This window comes from Camelus dromedarius, chromosome 11 (genome assembly GCF_036321535.1).
Source record: "Camelus dromedarius isolate mCamDro1 chromosome 11, mCamDro1.pat, whole genome shotgun sequence".
Lineage (NCBI taxonomy): Eukaryota > Metazoa > Chordata > Mammalia > Artiodactyla > Camelidae > Camelus > Camelus dromedarius.
Window position 1 is genome coordinate 26993291 of NC_087446.1, and position 19626 is coordinate 27012916.

General features: G+C 36.1%; 1 protein-coding gene across 6 annotated transcripts in view; it reads right to left on the reverse strand.

Annotated features, from left to right (window-relative positions):
- Nucleotides 1-19626, reverse strand: part of ATP2B1 (ATPase plasma membrane Ca2+ transporting 1) — a 115443-nt gene that overhangs the window by 28984 nt on the left and 66833 nt on the right. For all 6 annotated transcript variants that reach the window (XM_064491572.1, XM_064491574.1, XM_031463039.2 and 3 more), the window contains exons 4-12: nt 16430-16684; nt 16216-16341; nt 12530-12670; nt 9958-9996; nt 8982-9143; nt 7280-7494; nt 4578-4820; nt 3110-3351; nt 254-491 (exon numbers count right to left, since the gene is read on the reverse strand). In XM_064491572.1, the coding sequence (XP_064347642.1) occupies nt 254-491; nt 3110-3351; nt 4578-4820; nt 7280-7494; nt 8982-9143; nt 9958-9996; nt 12530-12670; nt 16216-16341; nt 16430-16684 (1661 nt within the window). The remainder of the gene's footprint in view (nt 1-253; nt 492-3109; nt 3352-4577; nt 4821-7279; nt 7495-8981; nt 9144-9957; nt 9997-12529; nt 12671-16215; nt 16342-16429; nt 16685-19626) is intronic.

The following is a 19626-nucleotide window of genomic DNA, read 5'->3' on the forward strand; positions in this document are numbered from 1 at the left end:
ACTGTGTAATTCAGTATAAATATGAGCTGAAAACCAACCCAGTTCAAGGCACTATGCTAGGTTATGGTGCTATAAACACATAGGATCCCCCCAAAAGTTATCTAATTAAAAACCATAAATAGGTAGCACTATTATTTCACTTATCCTGGATTCACATAGGAGAGAAGTAAAACCACAAAAACCAAGGATTCTACTAGAAAACTGTGTACAGCCAGTGCCTTCTGCACATGCAGAACACAGAACGTTTCACCACCTCAGGTCTCACAGGGTCTTCAATCCCCACAACAGCAATGCAGGTAAGGCCGGTGACAATATCATTTTCATTATCCCACTCTGGTTCTGGTTCTCCCGCTGGGAAATCTCTGAACGCAAGACATATGGTTCTCAAGCCTTCTGATGCCATCGGTTCAATCACAGTTTTTACAATATCATCACGGTCCCTCGGTCTGAATACCTTTGCCTCACCATTAGCACTCAAGATTTTGAAACACCTAAAAGGGAATGTAAAATTCAAACATCAGTCACTCACAAAAATAACAGGTAATATCATTTAAGCGAACTGGAAGGGCTAGAAATCATGGGATCTGATATCTGGAATTCAGAGAATTACGTATGTTGTGTTTTTACGGACTTAAATCATACTCACTTTTCACCCTGCCCTTTACAAAACACAGTTCTCTTTTTATGGTTCTCATTTGCTCCTTCTCCATTTAATCAGTTACTCTAGATATTCTCTAAACCTTCTCTTTTGGAAATGCAGAGCTTTAAAATTTTCACACACACAAAAACCTAGTGGCAGGAGACTAGACTATATACCTGTCTATTTTGGTACAGAATTAGACATTAATTTTAATTAACACAAAATTCCCAAATATTTTCTTCTTTTAAAGTAAAAAGCCAAGTTCAATCAACCCCTTACCTGAGACGTTGTTTCATCACCTATATTGTTTTAACCATGAAAGAAAAAAAATAACTTATTGTTAAAATAGGCATTCTATCAGAATGAGAGATAATGCCAAAATAGTTATATTTTTAGTGAAACTAACTACAACCTTTTAGCTAAGCAGTAAATAAAAGTTACACGATATACTTCCCTATCTGAAGTTTAATTGTTCACATTGCCTCTCTACACTCCTTCTCTCCCTTGGTGATGCCACTGCCTCTTGCTTCTAGGCAGGTGATTCCCAAATCCTCATCCTCTGTTTCCACTGTTTTCCAAAGCTTTAGATCCCTGTTGAAGAGTTCCACTCAGATGCTGTGCCAGCACCTTCAATTGACTGCATGTAAGGCTAAAGACTATCTTCTTGCTACCCTAATAGATATCAATGTTACTCCCAATAATTTCTACCTAAGTCCAAAATCTCACTTGAATACTTCCTTTCTCCTCATCATCTGTATAGTATTAGCTCTTAAGTCCTATGTATTTGTCCTCTGAACAGTCTTCTGAATGTTTCCTCCCCACTCTACTCCCCCTGCTACTCTACTGCTTTCTTCTGGCTCTTACTTCAAGCTAGAGCTATTGTAATAGACTTTTAATTGATATCAGTCTCCAGTCCATCCTTCCCACTGCCCTCCCTACCCCCAACTCACCTTATTCCCTGATAAAAGAAATATCCTCAATGCCACAGGTTTGCTCAGTTCTACTACCTAACGGAAAAACGTCTGTTGTATCATCTGGCCTACTTGACTGTTTTAACTGTTTCGCCTAATGTTTGAGAGCGTCCAGGACAAACTGTAAGCTTCACTGTGGAAATGGTTACTGTACAGTTACTACATATCAGACTCCATGCTAGAGGTTTCACATGCATTATTTTGTCTCACTGACCCAGGGTTAGTGGTCATCACCCTCTTTCTCAGAGGAGAAAACCGGAACCTAGGGGAAAATCCGCCCAACATCCCAAAGCTACTTGGGTGCAGAAGAGCCAAAGCTTAATTGGTTTTGATTTGAAAATCTCCCTTCTACCAAACTACTTACTATCCAGCAAACCAGGGGTGCAAGATTTCTAACATTTCACACTGAAATCAGATAACCAAGCTCACTGTGAAGGGAGGAAAGATGTCCCGTGTGCCACAGGAGTGCATCACTACTCAGCCAAACTATATGACTACCTCGTCCCCCATACGACCTGCATATTCCTACCTTCTTTCCTCTGATATGACCTCCTTCACGTCATGTTCTTACTTCATACCAAACCTATCTTAAATGCTACATCCTTCATAGTATGATCACTCATCTTAAAACTTTGTGCATATTTGCCATATACTGCATTTTCACTTATTTATTTATATACTTGTCTCTTACACCCATTAGATTAAATCTTTCAAATGTTCATTAAGATAACACTAGATTATAATATAAGCAAATTAAAATTAGAAATATTTTAAATATTACAATTTCAAATGAGTTCTAATGTTCCTAAAGCTCGTAATTTTTTTTTAAAGTTCTTTACTTCTCTAACTAGAATTAAAGAAATCAAAATAATTTCAACACCTGTAATAACAGATAGTGTTAGGGAAATTATACAGAAAACATGTAATGTCAAAATTAAAGTTACTGGTCTGTATGAGGACAGTGCAAAAGGAAGATTACTATTCAATACGACAGGAGATATTTAAATACAACACTGCAGCAGCATAAATATGATAAAACCTCACTCTGATATAAAAAGAGGATTCTCAAGATCTAGTTTTAATGCTATGCCAGTCTAAAAACAAATCTGTAATTCACTCATTACTATCTACAAGGCAGTGCGGAAGACATAAATGTGAGGTTTTCTTCCCAGGAGGCTTTTATTTTTCACAATCCTACACAACAATGGAATCAACACATCTAGAACAAATACCAAGGTTTTCTTTATTAAAGCTACCAGAACGAATGTTAACAAGATTATTTTCCCTGTAGCAGAATACTAAGAAATAAAAGAAGCTCAAGTATGAAAATGGAAGAATACCCTGGACAAAGACCTGGATACCATTAAAATATACTAAGAAAACTCCAAGGTCCTAGCAAATGCCTGATGTTCACAAAAAGAAAACACCCACAACACAGGAGGTATTCCATAAAGCGACTACAGTTAGCAATTTATTCATCTAAGCATTTCACTCTTACTTTTTCAGAATTATTTCAGATGCACCCTTGCTGAATATTCGATAACTTCCATCTGAATTTTTCAGGACAGTACTCATGGACTTCCTAACAGAATTGAAGGTGTAGACTTTGTACAGTGCTTCTTCTGGTATTTCATTTCTAACATCCTGATAATCCCGTTTTAAATCCAAAAGAAGTCCCAACAAGGCACATTCAGTTTTATTACCAACATGACGAGGTAATCCACCCTCTTTCTCTGGTGGCTATAAGAGAAAAGAGGTTTAGAAGCCAGTATTATCATGTTTCTCTACAACAGTTTAATTTAAAATACAACACAGAATGAGTCATACTAAAACAACAAAAAAAAGGAAATTTCCAGAATCAGCATTTTCAAACAGGGACATAGAAAAGGTACGGTAGAAAGGTGCTCTGGGGTGACAATGACATGAATTCCAATCTCAGCCCTGCCAGTTACAAGCTACATGAACTTTTGGCAAGTTACCCAACTGTTGTGGTCCTTGGCTTCAGCATCTGGAAAACAGGGGCACTTAGGATCCAATAATTAAATGAGATAAGACACATAAAATTTAAAGTTGGTTCCTGACACATAGTGGAGCTTACTAAATTTTAATTCCTTTTCATTTCCTGTTTTCACTGAATGACTATATTAAACAATCCAAAATTAAATCTACTTTGTCAATTTTTATGGCTTAAAATAAAAGTATATGCATTAAAATAAAGCACTGTTGCCTAATACATAAAAAAAATTTACTTCCTTCATAGTATCTTCACAAATACATCCTTATGTACTCATCACAGTGGTATTAACGGCAGATGTGACCATCTCTACGTAATAATTGAACAAAATAAGGCTCAGACTTTCAGCTAGTAAAAGGCAAAGCTAGATCTAGAACCAAGATCCCATAACTCTCCAGTCCAATAATCCAATTCATGCAATATTAATTTTGTTTATGGTCTTCATCCATAAATCACTAGAACACATTGAGTTAGTCCCCAAAAGTTTAAGGAACACTTTGTAGGTAGGATCCACTGAGAAACCAAACAGAATATATACAAGTATATATAAAACATATTATTTTAAGTTGAAATCTGAAATTTTCTCTAGAATTGAAGGTTGACTTTGAACAGTGAGACAGACTGGTCTTTCACAAAATGAGCATGGTAAGAATTTAAAATTAAAGACTTGTTTTGGTCATAAGCCTCAGTTTTTAAACACAGGAAATTAAAAAATATAGGAGAAGAAAATACAAGTAAACAGAATGTATATGTTGATCAACACATCTTACTAGTAACATAAATTGTATCTGAAGAAACTCATATACAGTATATGAATATATGCCTTTAAAAAACTACCAGGATTCCATTCTTCAATTTATATATAGTAATGATAGGTCTAACGTGCTATATACAGTCTAATCATTACAAACTAAAAATTTTTTTCACATATAAGTTATTAAAGAAATCTTACCAATATTTTTGATGTATAAGCACAATTCACAGAAATTCCTGTTACAAGATAGGACAAAATATTCGGTGGAATAGCTTCTGGTTCAGGAATCTTTTTATAATGTTTTTCATTTATGTAAGCTTGAACAACTGTCATTCTGTTCATTGTCAATGTTCCTGTTTTATCTGAACAAATAGCTGTAGCATTTCCCATGGTTTCACAAGCATCCAGATGCCTTACTAAATTATTATCTTTCATCATTTTCTACAGTGACAAAAAAAAATTCAGTTAAGCTACATATAACACCAATCACCTTACATTAAAATGATTATAAACGGCTTTAAAATCAGAACTAAAGCTCCCAACTTTACATGGACACATAGCACAAAAGCACCAGTTTAATACTGGAAGAATTTTAGCACATTTGACCTATTCGAATGAGCTAAAGAGAGTACTAGCTTTCTGCGGTTTCAATCACTTTCCTTCTACATAACATAACTTAGTAAATTATTCTGTATCCATATGTAAATTGTGCTAACAATATGCCTCCAACAGCTTCTGCAAAGTGTCCTCAAATTACGAGGGCAATGACAATTTGTACTCTAAGTACAGAGGTACTTACAGCCATGTAAGAGTATGTTACATGTAAGGACTAAGTCTCCTTTTTATTAAGCAGAAAAAAAAAAATTCTTGTATCAATCACCAAGGGAAAAGTAGCTTTTATCAGTTAAAATATAGAGCTTGTGGGCATGCAGTGGCCTGATTTTTTTTTTTTTTTTTTGGACTCCGATAGACGGACATAACATATCAAAACCAGAAAGGGGCATTTTTTATCTTTTCCATATGTTTGTACACTTTGTATTCTCACCCTTACAATCATTCCTTTCTCTTATTTACAAGAAAAAAAGGAGACAGTTTCTAGAGAAACAGGAGTTCTCACAGCAGCTCCAAGATGCATTTAAGTTAAAATGCTTGATAACTGACTCTCAAAACATATGTGGAATGGGTTAAAAACTGCATAGAGATATTTTAAAGTATGCTCTGTGACTACTAAGATGCAAGATACTGCCAAAAAAAAAAACCTGGTTCCTTGAAGAAATAAATATGGAGAAGGAAAATTATAGTGACTTGCGTTAACACTAAAGACTAAAAGAAAGAAGTTCTACAGTAAAGAAAATGAGTTCAGTTTGCAAAACACAGGAGCCTTAAGGACTACACATCAGTGAAAAGAAAAGTAACTGGCAATATTTGGGCTAAATAAACATTAAGTAAAAGCTTTAAAAACACTAGTTAAAATGGTCCTTCTCACTGTCTATCAAAAGAATGCAAATCAATCCTGCCTACATACTATTGATCAACTGAAAAATTAACATCCTTAATGACTATTCAAAGTGAATTAATGACAATATTGGTCAAATGACTGATCTGTCTAAAACTTACGTTTAGTCTGATTATTTCTAATTATTTTAAAGCATCACAAAAAGGGACAGATGATTATACTACACTTCATTATTACTTGATACATTTACTATTTTATTTTTGAAACAGAAAGATGTGAAATGCCTGAAAAGAAAATAAACTCAAACAGTAAAGAAAAAATATTCTTATCCTGACAGGTCTATTGAAAGTTCTTGGCAACACTGAAGATAAGAGTGCTAGAGCAGAAACTATGACCAATTATGCTGTATCGCTCTGTCAGCAATGCCACTTAAGGAGTAATACTAATTAATATTAGAAAATTGACAAGAGCAGCATTCTTCCACTAGGTATAATTTTATTTCTGAAGTCATTTTGAAAGAAAGATCAAAACTGTCCAAGCGAACTGCTTAATTCAATTCACCTTTTCCATATAAGATAGAAAACTGTTTAAAAATAAATTAATTATCCTCAAATATAATATTCCTTTAGGTAAACAGTAGTTAGCAAAGCCATCGAAGTTCATTTTACTTCGAAAACAGGAAGGACTGAGCTACTGCAGATGCTGTGGTCAGAGGAGGTGACATTAGAAGAGACCTGAATCAAGTTAGAGAGCTGACGACCCAAAGGAAAGAACACATGGGCCCTCAAGTGAGGACACAGCTGGCCTATGTGAGAACCAGCAGGAGTCTGGAGAGGCTGGACTGGAGGGAGGGAGAGGTGGGAGATGAGCACTGAGAGGGAAGCAAAGGCCAGACAGGGCAGCGCCCTGCGAGCCTCGGCAGAGCCTTGGATCTTACTCTAAGTCTGACAAGAAGCCAGGAAGTTTTGCACAAGGAAACAGTATGATCTGAATTATATTTTTAGAAACATGAGTCCACCTACTGTGTCAAGGCTAGACCATGGGGTCATGAGGGTATAAGCATGGAAACAAGAAGGCCTTAAATGCTCAGATCCAAATGTCCCACAGGTAAACGACAAACATACTCATTTCAGTTTCACAGATGGAAACAGGAAGGGGTGTGACAACACAGTGATCACAGGAGGAAAATGAAGCTACAACTTTCCCCAGCAGTTACGCTCAGTTTTGTGTCAAGGCTGTCCTCCCAGCAATGTACGGGCCTCAAAGCATCATCTTCAAACTGCGGGGACGGGGAGGGAATCAATGACAGCATCTCTAAAGAAAACAGTGTAGATTTATGGAAATCTCTGACTTTCAGAACCCAAAAGAGAAGAACCAGGGGTGCATTTTCTATACCAGATGAAGCTTTACTCCCAGGCTACCTCCTTAACTGCTTCCCACTTACCTTGACTGAATAAGCCAGTGAGATAGTGACTGCAAGCGGCAGACCTTCTGGCACTGCTACCACCAAAACTGTGACTCCAATAATGAAGAACTTCACAAAGTATTGTATGTAAATCGGTGTGCATTCAGCAAGCCAAGGTCTCTTCTGAATCCAGAATGTATGAATTACAAAATATAATACGAGAATGATAACTGTGATGGCAGACATCAACAAACCTTTCAGGATACAGAAAGAAGGAAAATGTCATTATTAAATAGTCCAGACTCCACTCATTGTCAGTTACCTATTAGCCACTGGAAGGATTACAACTACTTTGGTAATATTTATTTTAATTTCTCTGTGAAATTGTTACCTCCTTTTCTATACCCGTAACTCATCATTTGACATTGTCAGACTTAATTTCTGCTTCCAAGTATAGCCCTGTCCCCAGGAGAACTGGGAAAAACGCATTAATGATTCTCTTCTAGACTCAACTGTATCTTCAGTCTTTCACTAACGCCAAGACAAAATAATAGGCAATGACAATGAAATACCAAAACCTTAGTATAAGCTGGTGCTTTACATGTTGGCAAGTTGCCTAATAATGAAAGAGAAATTGGTAAGAATATGATCAATGGGGAGAGACCTGCAATTAAATATTCAATCCTATGTTTTTCATGAAAAAACAGATAATTGAAACTATTTCTTAATTTTATCCATCGATCCTTACTGCTTATTAAGTTAGAAAACAAGAGTTAATCTTGTATTACAAATTATTTGCCTTCCTGTTTTGTGGGATACTTAGCTCCTTATAAATGAGTACTACAAAATAAGGCAAGTCCACATGGTGGGTCTAATTGCCCAATCTGATGTCTACTAAATACCATCACCATCTTAAATCCACCCATTTCCACAATACTATGAGTCAGCATTACTATCTGGCTATATATTACAAAAAGCAAGTATCTGCTATAAGACAAGAAGCTATTTGAGGACAGAAGCAAAAACTTAACTTTTTCCAGTATACTCCTAGTAAGTACTAATAGAGTGATCCAATGTAAGTGACTTTAAGAACATAGGCTTATTCAGCCATACATGTTCTTTCACAAAAATGATAAACCCTGTTTTTAGCCAAAGCTCTGCTTTTTTTTTTTCTCCCTGAAGAGTGATTCTATTAACAGGTGTTTTATAGTGATGGTTGCATTTTATAACTTCAGCCTCACCATGATGATGCTGTTTAACTAATCCATTCAACATGAGTAAACTAACTTTTAGAAAAACATGTGACTAATTTTTTTTTCATAGTCAGTAAAAAGATGAGAAAATGTATGTGAGATTTCTTTTTACTAAAATATACTTGGGTAATCTGTATGGAGTAACCTCACTGCCAGCCCTTCCTCTACTGCTCCCAGAAATTCAGAGATGAGCTCATGGGCTTGTGTACTGGGAAGGCTTGGGCGTTCACCCTGACCCAACCACTTATTTATCAGCTAGCTCACAGAAGACACTTCCTCTATGTAAAATGAGGATAATAGTTCCCAAGCTGCAAAATATTATGAGGAGCTACAATACCTCAAAAGGCCTGGTACATAGGAGATAAAACTAAAAATATTTTTAACTCCTCTTCCACTCACAAAACAGCCTTAAGTGTGCCAAAAGATTTTTAAGCAGAAAGTTAGCATATTGTAAAACAAAACATGTTAGTTTCTTGTATATATCATACCTGCTTTGCCAATCTGAACAGCTAGCTTTGTCAGTTTCCCTTGTAAAACAGATTTTTCCTTTTTTGGCAAATTCGCTTTCTTTTTGTCTTTTTCATCACCATCTCCACCTTCTTCACTCTTCAAAGGCTGCATTTCCATGGCTGCACCATCCTGGGCTTTTGCTACATTGAAGAGCAAATATAACCTCACCACATGTTAAAGGCATACATATCACTTAACATTTTCAAGTAATTTTTGAAAAAAAAATCAGTTTCTCACAGAAACATGAAAATATTTAAACATTCAGCTTTGTGTGTGCATGTCTGTGTGTTGGCGTCTGTGTCTACCCTGACAAAATAAGGTAATAGGATACTAGGTTTTGAAACTTTTTAGCAGATTTGAAAATGCTGTGCTAGGAAATAGGGATGAAGCATAAGAAGAAACACAGGGCCCTGAAAGTAAGAGCTAAATAACAAATCACTTCTCTTCCTATGTGCTGTGTTGGATAATGAGACTCATTCCAAACACCAAAAATGCTTCCTATATAAGTTATGACCATGCTGTAGAACATTATGTATGACCACACATATAGAGAACTGTACATATGTTTACATTTTTAAATAAATGCAGGAACATTTACATTATATATATACACACACACACACACACACACACACACACACACACACATACATATATATATTTCTTATGCATTTTTGCTAGCAATTATATAGTAACCAATGATAATGATACCTGAGCTTAAGTTTAAAATTGCCTACATCTGGGCTTTTCTAAGCTTACCACCACAAGTCATAATTAAAATCTTATTACCACTGTAAAGGCAGCATGAGCACGGCACTGACGGAAGAGATTCACCCAGGTAACATGGTTGCTGACCCACGTGTATCCTACTTCTGGATGAATACAGTGCACAGGAGATATAGCTTTGGATGTAATGAGAACAAGCTAAGTATACTTTTATACTCCTGAATTTACCTTTGTTGCGATTCTCAATAGCTCCATCTTGTTTCTTATCTGTAGGAACAAAATGGGAATTAAAGCTTTCCAAAAGAAATGAATACAGCCATGCTAAATTATGCAAAGGTAGCTCACATTTCTATAAGAGAACTGTTACACAATCGTTGGGGTGTGTGTGTGTGTGTGTGTGTGTGTGTATAGATTAGAAAGTATTTGTCCTATAATAACTCCCTGCATGTTAACCATGGGAGAATACTCCAAAATAACTTGGATCATCTATTCTTGTTTGATTTCTCCATAAGACTTTACTCTTTTTTTACGCTGTAACATACCCAAATATGGTACAAGAGGTTTTAAAACTAAATACAGATACACAATCCTATATCTGTAACAGAATGTAGAAAGGGGCAGGGGTAGAGACGAAGGGAGGAATTTCCTAGGAAGACAACAGGTGCACAGAGGAGCTTTGACGGAAATGAGAATAAAACCGGTATGTGTAAAAAAGACAGGGGAGGCAAGCAAGTAAAACTAGAACACAAAGATACAGAAGAAGCAAATAAGACAACCAGTTAATTTCCAAATTAGCTTAGATTTAGAGAAAAAAGAAAGATAGGGATGTCTAAAGTAATAAATCAAGGAGTCTACAGTTTGGAGTAGACAGTGTAATATTAAAAATAACAAAGAGGAAGCAGAACCATCCAGTCTATTCTTCTTCCAACTTCTCTACCAAGGACAGCTACCTTCAAGCTGGAGAATGTGGAATAAATATGGTCAAGGAAGAATAGATGCTCCAGATAAGATGAGGAGACAGTATGAGAGCATCAAGCTACTTTGAATGAACTCAAGTTTGGAGAGAGACCAGACAGTCATATTCCAGACTATGAAGGGAATTGAGACAGATTACCCTGGAACATAGTCTATTAATACATAATATTCATATAGTCAAGGGAATGGGAAAAGAGCTGGAAGTCCACAGATGGAAAAGTGGTGTCTCCCATTCTAAAAACAACCCCAAGAATCAAAAATGGTGGGTAGTCAGATATTAATTCCTGGAAATGCTCTTGACTTGACTAACAAAAATAGGTACACAAGATCTTAGAAAAAAAAGAGTGCTTATTGGAAAAGAAAATGTGAGGTCAATAAGAATGAAGCCATGATGCAAACATCCCTTTCTTTTTTTAACAGGGTCTGCCGACTTGAGTCTCCTATCAGTTAGGATGCAACAGTGTATCGTTAAGACCACAGACTCTTCAGCCAGGTAAGTGGGTTTATCTAGATCTTTGTACTAGATAAACCCACTGTACTAGATCTTTGGCCTGGAGCAAGTTATACAACCTCCATAAGCCTCAGTTTACTCATCAGTAAAAAGATAAACAGTTACAACATATATAAAGCACTCAATAAATGGTATCATTAATACTGGTTTTCAAATTGCCTTTCATTCTTCCTTAAGACACCTAAGGTGACACACGGAGGGCTACTGTGAGGAGTGGGGTAGGGAAAACCTAGAGTTTGGGGCTTGCTACCCTTGCCTGCAGCCAGAGCTTTTCAAACATATTTCTGTTTGAAATAAAGATTTCACAGCTAAAGACAAAACCCAAAGAATGAAACAAAACACATAAATATTAAAAACACTCCTGTGGTCACTGCAAGCCAGATTTTAGCAAGGCATTTATTTTAGAGCTCAAAATACCAATGTGTGTGAGAGAAATATGGGCTCACTAGTTTAAGTAAAATTAAATAAATCTAAGTGGTTGAACCACAGTAAACTGCTGTCAACTGAAAGGGAAAAAAACTCGAGCAGAGTGATCCCCAGTAGGAGTAAAGGGTGGTCCAGCAGATACTTAAAAGCAGAGTGGGAAAGGTTTTAAACAAAAAAGTGACGGAGCCACCAAGTGGTTCTGAACTGTTTGCCTACGTATGACAGAGCTTCTTATAAGATCCCTGAGGAAAAACTGCAGTTATCAAGTTTGCTGACAACAGATCACTCGGAGCAACAGCAGACACAATGGGTCAAGATCAAAATGTAAAATCTTGGTATTGAATGATGGGCTGAATATAACAAGGTAAACATAACAGGTGTCAAAGTGAACTCTTGGCCTTATGGCTAAAAACCAACTACATAAATTTATACTGGGAAATGAGAAAAGCAGAAAACTTGAACAAAAGCCCAATGAGGCCAAAAAGTGCTATGTCTGACAGAGAAAGCTACTACTGAAGTATCAGAAAAAAAAAAAAAAAAAAACAAATAGGAAGTGAGAATTTAATTCACTTTTCTGGTCAGATGACAGGGAGATTCTAAAACCAGAGAATAAACAGTGTAAAGCCAACAGAAACGTACAAGGAGATAGGGCATCTGCCTGGCTATGGTGATGTGGTCACCACAGGCCCTGCCCGGACGACTATGCCTAAAAAAATCCCTGCCCCTCTGTCAATTCCACTACTTGAAAGTACTATACTGGGTAATTAACTTTTTGCAGAATGCATCATATCAAAATCTGATGAAATAAGTCTATTTTTGGTACCAGTTCTTACAGTCTAGCTGCTGTGTTTCCAAACACCAATTCTTACAGCAACCTACTGTTCTTACTTTTCTTTTCCTTTTTCTTCTCATCTTTCTTCTCTTCCTCTTCACCTCCAGCTCCAAGTAAGGTAAAGATAATTCCAGTTTGAGAATTTACACCTACAGCAGTAACCACCATTCTTCCAGAGCCTTCCATTACATGAGTACCTACAACAACAGAAAACTTGTTTTTTAAAATTCAGTAAGATATTACATAAAACCTTGTGCTTAAGGGTTTAACTAACAAGTCGTCTGAGTTCAAAGCTCACTCTACCACTCATTTATCATGTGATATTGGGCAAATTATAAAATTGTAATTACTCATCCGTAAATGGGGATAACAGTACTTACACTTTATAAAAATGAGACTCAAATTACGCCCCGAAGTGTGAAGTGTTTGGCACAGTGCCTGGAATTTGTAGGGGTTCAATGAATGTTCAATATTTAAATTATAACTGTATTATTATTATTAGAGTCATTTCTCTGAGAAAATACATCGCTTATAAAGAAATGTGCTTATAACCAAAAGGATTCCACAGCAACCACTGCCAGATTTCCCACAACCTCTGCCTAACCCAGGCTTTACCCCAGCCCGTCTAGGCTACTGCTACAGCCTCCTAGCTAGTCTGTCCTTCCAGTTCATCCTGAAATCAGTTTTAACTTTCCTAAAATGTGATTTTATCATCAGCCTCTCATGGCTCAAAAACCTGACTATACACTGCCTACTGGACAAAGTCCAAAGTCTTCATTTTGAGACCCACTAACCTCCAATTTTTTCATCCACTTCTCTAACATAAAATTCCAGGAGAGAAAGCTGGGGAGCAGTGATGGGAACCCTGACTGAACTGACTGAATTCTGATTCTGTCCCTCACAACAATCTTGCAAGTTGGCAGCAGGCACTATTATTCTTATTTTCTAGAAACTTGCCCAAAGTTACACAACTAGTAGGTGACAAGGCAGACTCAACCCAGCTCTGTCAGAGGACAGAGAACATATTCTTCTTAAAATATAATGCAAGTAAGTTTGCTTACAGCTCACCAACTTGTACATCAACAACTCTGTATCTTCTCTTAACTCATTAAGAGGCTTCTCACCTCTCTATTCTAATGTTTTTGTGGATTTTAAGTAGCTTTCAAAACTTAACTCTTTTTTAAACACTCAATAAAGCCTAATTTATTTGATCTCCTAGTTCACAACCATCTGGGGGGCAGGGTCTGCAGCACCTACTACCATCCCTTCTACCAAATCAATGCTCAAGGGTTATGTGCAAAATAAGATCATAAAGCATGTGTACTGAATCCAGTAGTTAAGAATTTTTATTTGGCTATTAATTACTAATTTATCCAATATCATTTTTTTAGGCCTTTGATTTTCTTGCTTTTAAAAATCTATATTCTAACTATTTCATTAATTATTAGTTTCTTAGCCTAATAAAAAACGCAAGGGAAACAAGAAATGAAATTTAAAAAAGGGAAATGGTATTTACTAATCAAGGATTATATGTAAAAGACAGTTTTGCTTCTGTAAATAATTCTGGTTTTCTGCAAATTTCACTTATTTTAATGTCCTGCTCTTCTTTACCACAGGTAATCAAATGTTGCAGTTAATAAGCTACGGCAAAGTAAATGGTTTTTGTTCTGGTTATATACTCACTACTAACTGAAAAACTGCTTTAAAACATCTAAATTTAAAAAGCCAAGAACAGCAGTGAGAGATGGCATCATGAGAATAAATTTAAAAATAAATGCATTTCATGTTTTTAGTAAATTTTTGGAAGAGGGAAATAAATGCAGAAAAACTTTCCCACCCGTACTGTGATAAGGGACTCCAGAAAGTTATTTCAGTCTTTTCTTAAACATGGAAAATTTTATAGCATCCTCCTGGTATACCTGGTGTGTTAAGAACCTGAGTCTACAAAAACTTGCCACCCATCTCTGCTAAAACAGAAAAGGACCAAGGTTCAGTTAAGGGATGCCAACCTGAAGAGGTAAGCACTGTGTAAATAAGCTAGTTGTACACCAAAGCCCATGAAGTGTATGTGGCAGAAGGGAAGAGGAGATGATCTCAGTCTATGGCACTTAGGTATGATTGGCTAGCTTTCCCTTCCTTTGGAAAGACCATAGATTTTAGCTGGTTAACATTAACCACAGTTTCTTAGAAGGATGGCAAGGAATAACTAAAGTAAGTATACATTAAACTTAAATACATTAAGTATCCAAGATATTTCTGTCTGTTTGGAATGAATTTCAAACATACCAATATAAACAAAAACCCAAATAGGGTATGAATGTTCTTAGTAGTGTAGGATATTCAAGGTATATAAATCTTATAATTTTTTTCCCAGGAGACATGTCTATATTACAACTTAAACTTTTCCCCTATTTATAATGGTGTTTATAAATGTATATAATATATGAAATCACTCTGACTTTTAGGGGTGGGCTGTTTTACAATCAGCCTTTTGGCATATATTTACAAATCTTAAAAAGGTAATAGTTAAACTTAGGTATGTGTCTGAAGTTTGATTTTAACTTAACTGACCCTTGTCACAGGTTTGACTTTGGTTTCAGTAAAACTATGTTCAACCAATTAAAATATAAAGTTCACAGAGAAGAAATGAAAAAGTATAGCTGCCAAGTTATTAAATGGTTAAATCAGCAGGAATCTCCGTACAGTGTAGGAAACGCTGGCATTTCATTAATATCAGAAAATGATAATTAAAGACAAAAAGGCAACAGTTTGCTTACTCCAAACGCTAGTATAATTCAATCTAACAAATATATTTAAAACAACTGTCTTACAAACAATTCATAAATTCTATAAAGAATGCTAGAAAGTTAAGAGTTGGTAACTGGAAATCAAAGGTTAAAGAACTGGCACACTTCTGGAGTCAGGCTGTGGTACCCAGGGTTCCTTTCATGCAGTATTTTAGAAGAAAGGGTGTACTTTTCTTTGTCATCCTTTCCTTTTCATTTCCAGTTAGCCTAAGGTCTAGCTATCAACAGTCAGGCCACCACCAGAGCCTCCCAGGTACATAACCACCTCCCCTGTTCAGACAGTACACCCCCCTATACAAATCCTTCCCTCTTCCATTCTCAGAACGTGTCTTAACCACATGCAAATTCAGTTCTGCTTGGTAGATGCAGCGCTACTCCTAGACCTGTTTATTAGTCATATCATCTTAGATAAATAGTTACTGTCTCAGACTCATTCCTCAGTAGTTAAATGAGGAAGTGAGATTAGGTAAACTTCAAAGATTCTATCAGTTTTTTTTTTTAAACCCTGTCCTTTGTAGACCATCACAGAAAATTCATTAATTTGCTTTAAATACATAATCATTCTTTAATTTTATCTTTCAATAGTCCTTAAGAATAATTGTGATATGGAAAAACAGAACAATTCAACAAAGACCATTAGTGTAATGATAAAACTAAAAGGCTTAACATTAATTAAAACTGACTCTCAAATCTCTTCATTTTTCTGGACTCAGGTTCCTCATTTGTAAAATATAACTCTAGATTTAAAGATCTCTAGCTTACAAAAAAAAGTCTGCTAGCTTACAAAAAAAGTGTCTAAGGATTATAAGGGTAGAAGCTAACATAAAATACAGAATCCTCTTCACATTACTGGCTCTTAGGGAAACTGTATTTGCTGACAGTGGTATAAAGTTGTGGAGGAGGAAAAAGTTCAAAGTTATGAAAGAAATTCATACCTGATAAAAGTAAGGGATCCTTATCTAAAGACTTCTTAACATGATCAGATTCTCCAGTCAATGAGCTTTCATCAATTTTAAGATCATTTCCTTGAATAAGTATGCCATCAGCTGGAAGAAGATCACCTAAAACAAAACAATGATGCATTAAACCGTGAACAAGATTACAACAGTATTACACCCTGTGTAAGATGTACTGCCATTTTTTACTTACCATATTTCACCTGAGCAATATCTCCAACAGTAATGTCAGCTACAGGTATCTGAATGACCTGACCACCCCTGATGACTGTGAACTTCTGTTCTTGTTCAATTCGACTCTGCAAACCTCTGAATTGCTTTTCTTTACTCCAGTCATTGAAAGCTGTTACTAAGACCACACACACTACTGACAAGAGGATTGCAGCTCCTTCAATCCAACCAGTTTCACCTTCACCTTCTTCCTCTCCAGCAGAAGCCTGTCCACAAACTAATTGGAAAGAAAGAAAATGCTTATTAAAAAAGATTCTGCATTGATGGCAATAGATATGTAATTATGATGGCTATATATCCCGTTGATTTTACTTATAGCTCTGAACACCTTATTGACTCAAAGCATTCCATAATGATGAGGATGCCTACCATGTCAAATTCAAATTCCCTGCCTCCGGAGATTTTCATCCTCAGGATAGGGAGGCAGTCTAGGGGACTAGTTCAGAGTAAGGACACTGGGGAAGATTAAATCTCAACCCTAAGGCAAGTTACTTACTTTTGGGACTCAGTTTCTTCATCTGTCAAATTAGGAGACCATCACCTACCACAGAGTTGTTGTGAGATTAAAAAATGAGAAGAAACTTGCAAATTAGGTAGAGTAGTGACTGAGACATCCTTCACACTCAACCAATGGTTAATGCTATTAATTATTACATATAGTAGGCAGGTCTTACATAGACAATTAAGTTTTATGTGTTACCCATGAATCATGCTTGTTTACTGCTTCAGTATCAAAGGAGTGTGATAAAAGCCTGGCTTTCGTAAGATAAAAATTCAAGCAAACTGCTACTCTTTAATTCAACAATTTGGGCACCTACTCTAGGTTTCAGACACTGTTTTAGAAGCCAGGGATGTAACAGTGAATAAGACACATTAAGCTCCCACTCGTCAAGAAACCCAAACTCAGATGAGCAGGTATAGACGGTATATGAAGGATTCAGATAATAAAACACAAGTAATGAATTTCACATATCGTCAAGTGTCATGAAGAAAATATGGTAATGTGCTATCAAATGCAAAAAGCTGGGTGAACAGAGAAGGCCCCTCTGGATGTCCATGACATTTGAACTAGGAGCCAAAAGATACAAGGGAACTAGCCATACAGACTTAAGAGGAGAGGATTCCAGGGAGAGATTAAAGTCAGTGCAAAGGCTCTATGGCAGAAAAGAGTTTGGAGAAAGGCAGAAGAGGGAAAAAAGAAACCTCAAAACTGTAGGGTCAACAATGCTGAAGAAAGAACAAAGGAATAGTGCTTTTTGGACTTCGAGCTGTAATCTATTTGTGAGTCCAAAATCAATTCAGCAGCTCATGACCAGAATTTTGAAAAATGAAACAGAACAATACAGAAAGGATTTACATGCAGTAAAGGTAAGTATTGTTTTTTGAAAGCTTACTTTGGTTACTTATAAATTCACGTGAAGGAATATGGTCTTCTGCATTCCTAAGTAAGGATCTTTCTCACTGATAGTTAAGCTAAAATCTCTAAAAGTCAATGGTTCTTCTAGGACATGCAGAGCAGGAAAATGATTATTCACAAGAAAAGAATGAGTAAATGATGACAGTAGAAATTATTAAAACATATTCCAGAATATAGTATCTATAGATACAACTCACATAATCAAAAGCTCTTTGGAGTCCTGGATACTTTGAGTGCAAAGGGCCCTGAGACCAAAGAGTTTGAGAGCCACTAGTTTTATACAGTGACTGTAGACTTACTGATGGTGTGAGTTACAGTGCTTATTTTCACACCAAACAGTACCAGAAAAAAATTGCGATAATTTCAATTTCTATGACTGTTGAGTTCAATGAATGGATTTCCCTTTTAACAAATTACCACTTCTTAGTGTTCTATACAACATAATGAAAAGATACATGAAATACACTAATAAAAGCTAAAAAAAAAAAGTACAAACACTAAATAACTTTTACCATGGAGCAAAAGTATCTTTATATGGTTTATTACCTTCTGGTAGATCTTTTTAAAGGGTCTTAGGACACTAACAACTCTAGATTATCATCTCAGTTGGATCTAATACCAGTATCTCCTTAAGCAAATTTGAAAAAGGGCTTGTCACTACATCCTACAAATGAAGTACTCTGAATTCCAAAAAGATATGCCCAGATCTTGTTAGTAAAAACAAAACAAAACAAAACAAAACAAAAACTACACCCGTTGAAAATATTTTCCTTCAGTTTTCTTAGTCTCGGGAAAAAATGTTAAAAGTAAGTTTTTAATCATTTTCTAACTCACTCAACTCTAGGACACCAATTCCCAGTATTCTACAACGACAATTGGGTAAACCAAGCCAAATAATTTAGCTATATGTTGCTAAATATGGTACAACCTCCCTTTTAAGATAAAAGACACACTGACACATCCTCTCACCTACCCATGTGTGCACATATACACATACGTGAGTGCACACACACACACACACAAACATCTTAAAATCTCAGAGGATATATATCAAAATGGTATGCCAGTAATTTCTAAGAACTGAGATTTTCAGTGAATATGATTTCCTTTGAATTGTCATCCCCCCTCCAATTTTTCTACACTAAAATATGTATTATTTAGTGATATTTAAAAAAATAATTTGGCTCCATATTGACAAGAATATTGCCTAAATCCTTTCTTATCTACATTAGTGATTCTCAGCTACAGGCAATCCTCCCTCCCCCTTTCTAGGATACCTAGCAGTGTCTGGAGACATTTTTAGTTTCCTCAACTCAGGAGGTGGTACAATGCAGAGGGCAACAAAAAATGTTCCAGCGCAGTGTCAACAGTGCCCCTTCTGAGAAAATTGATGTACACTGACCGCAGACAAACTGGCTTATTCTGTGACCAACTACCTCCACTCCCATTCCCCTCCAAAAGTTCTCTCTCACATGAGCTCTAGGAAAACCTTTGAAAGAACTACTTCAAATGATTCTTAAGCCACCTTTTAGTTAGCAAATATTTATTAAACTCTCCATAACTTGAAGGGCAGGAGAACGAAGCTTTACAAACAGAAATATTTTGGTGAATCACTCTTCTGATCTATAAAATATTACATTAAATGTAATGACCAAAACCCAAGCTAGATTTCCTAGTAGTTACAGAATGTACTGTCAGGAATATCTATTTGAAGTAATTTTTTTAAAGGAGAAGAAGAAATT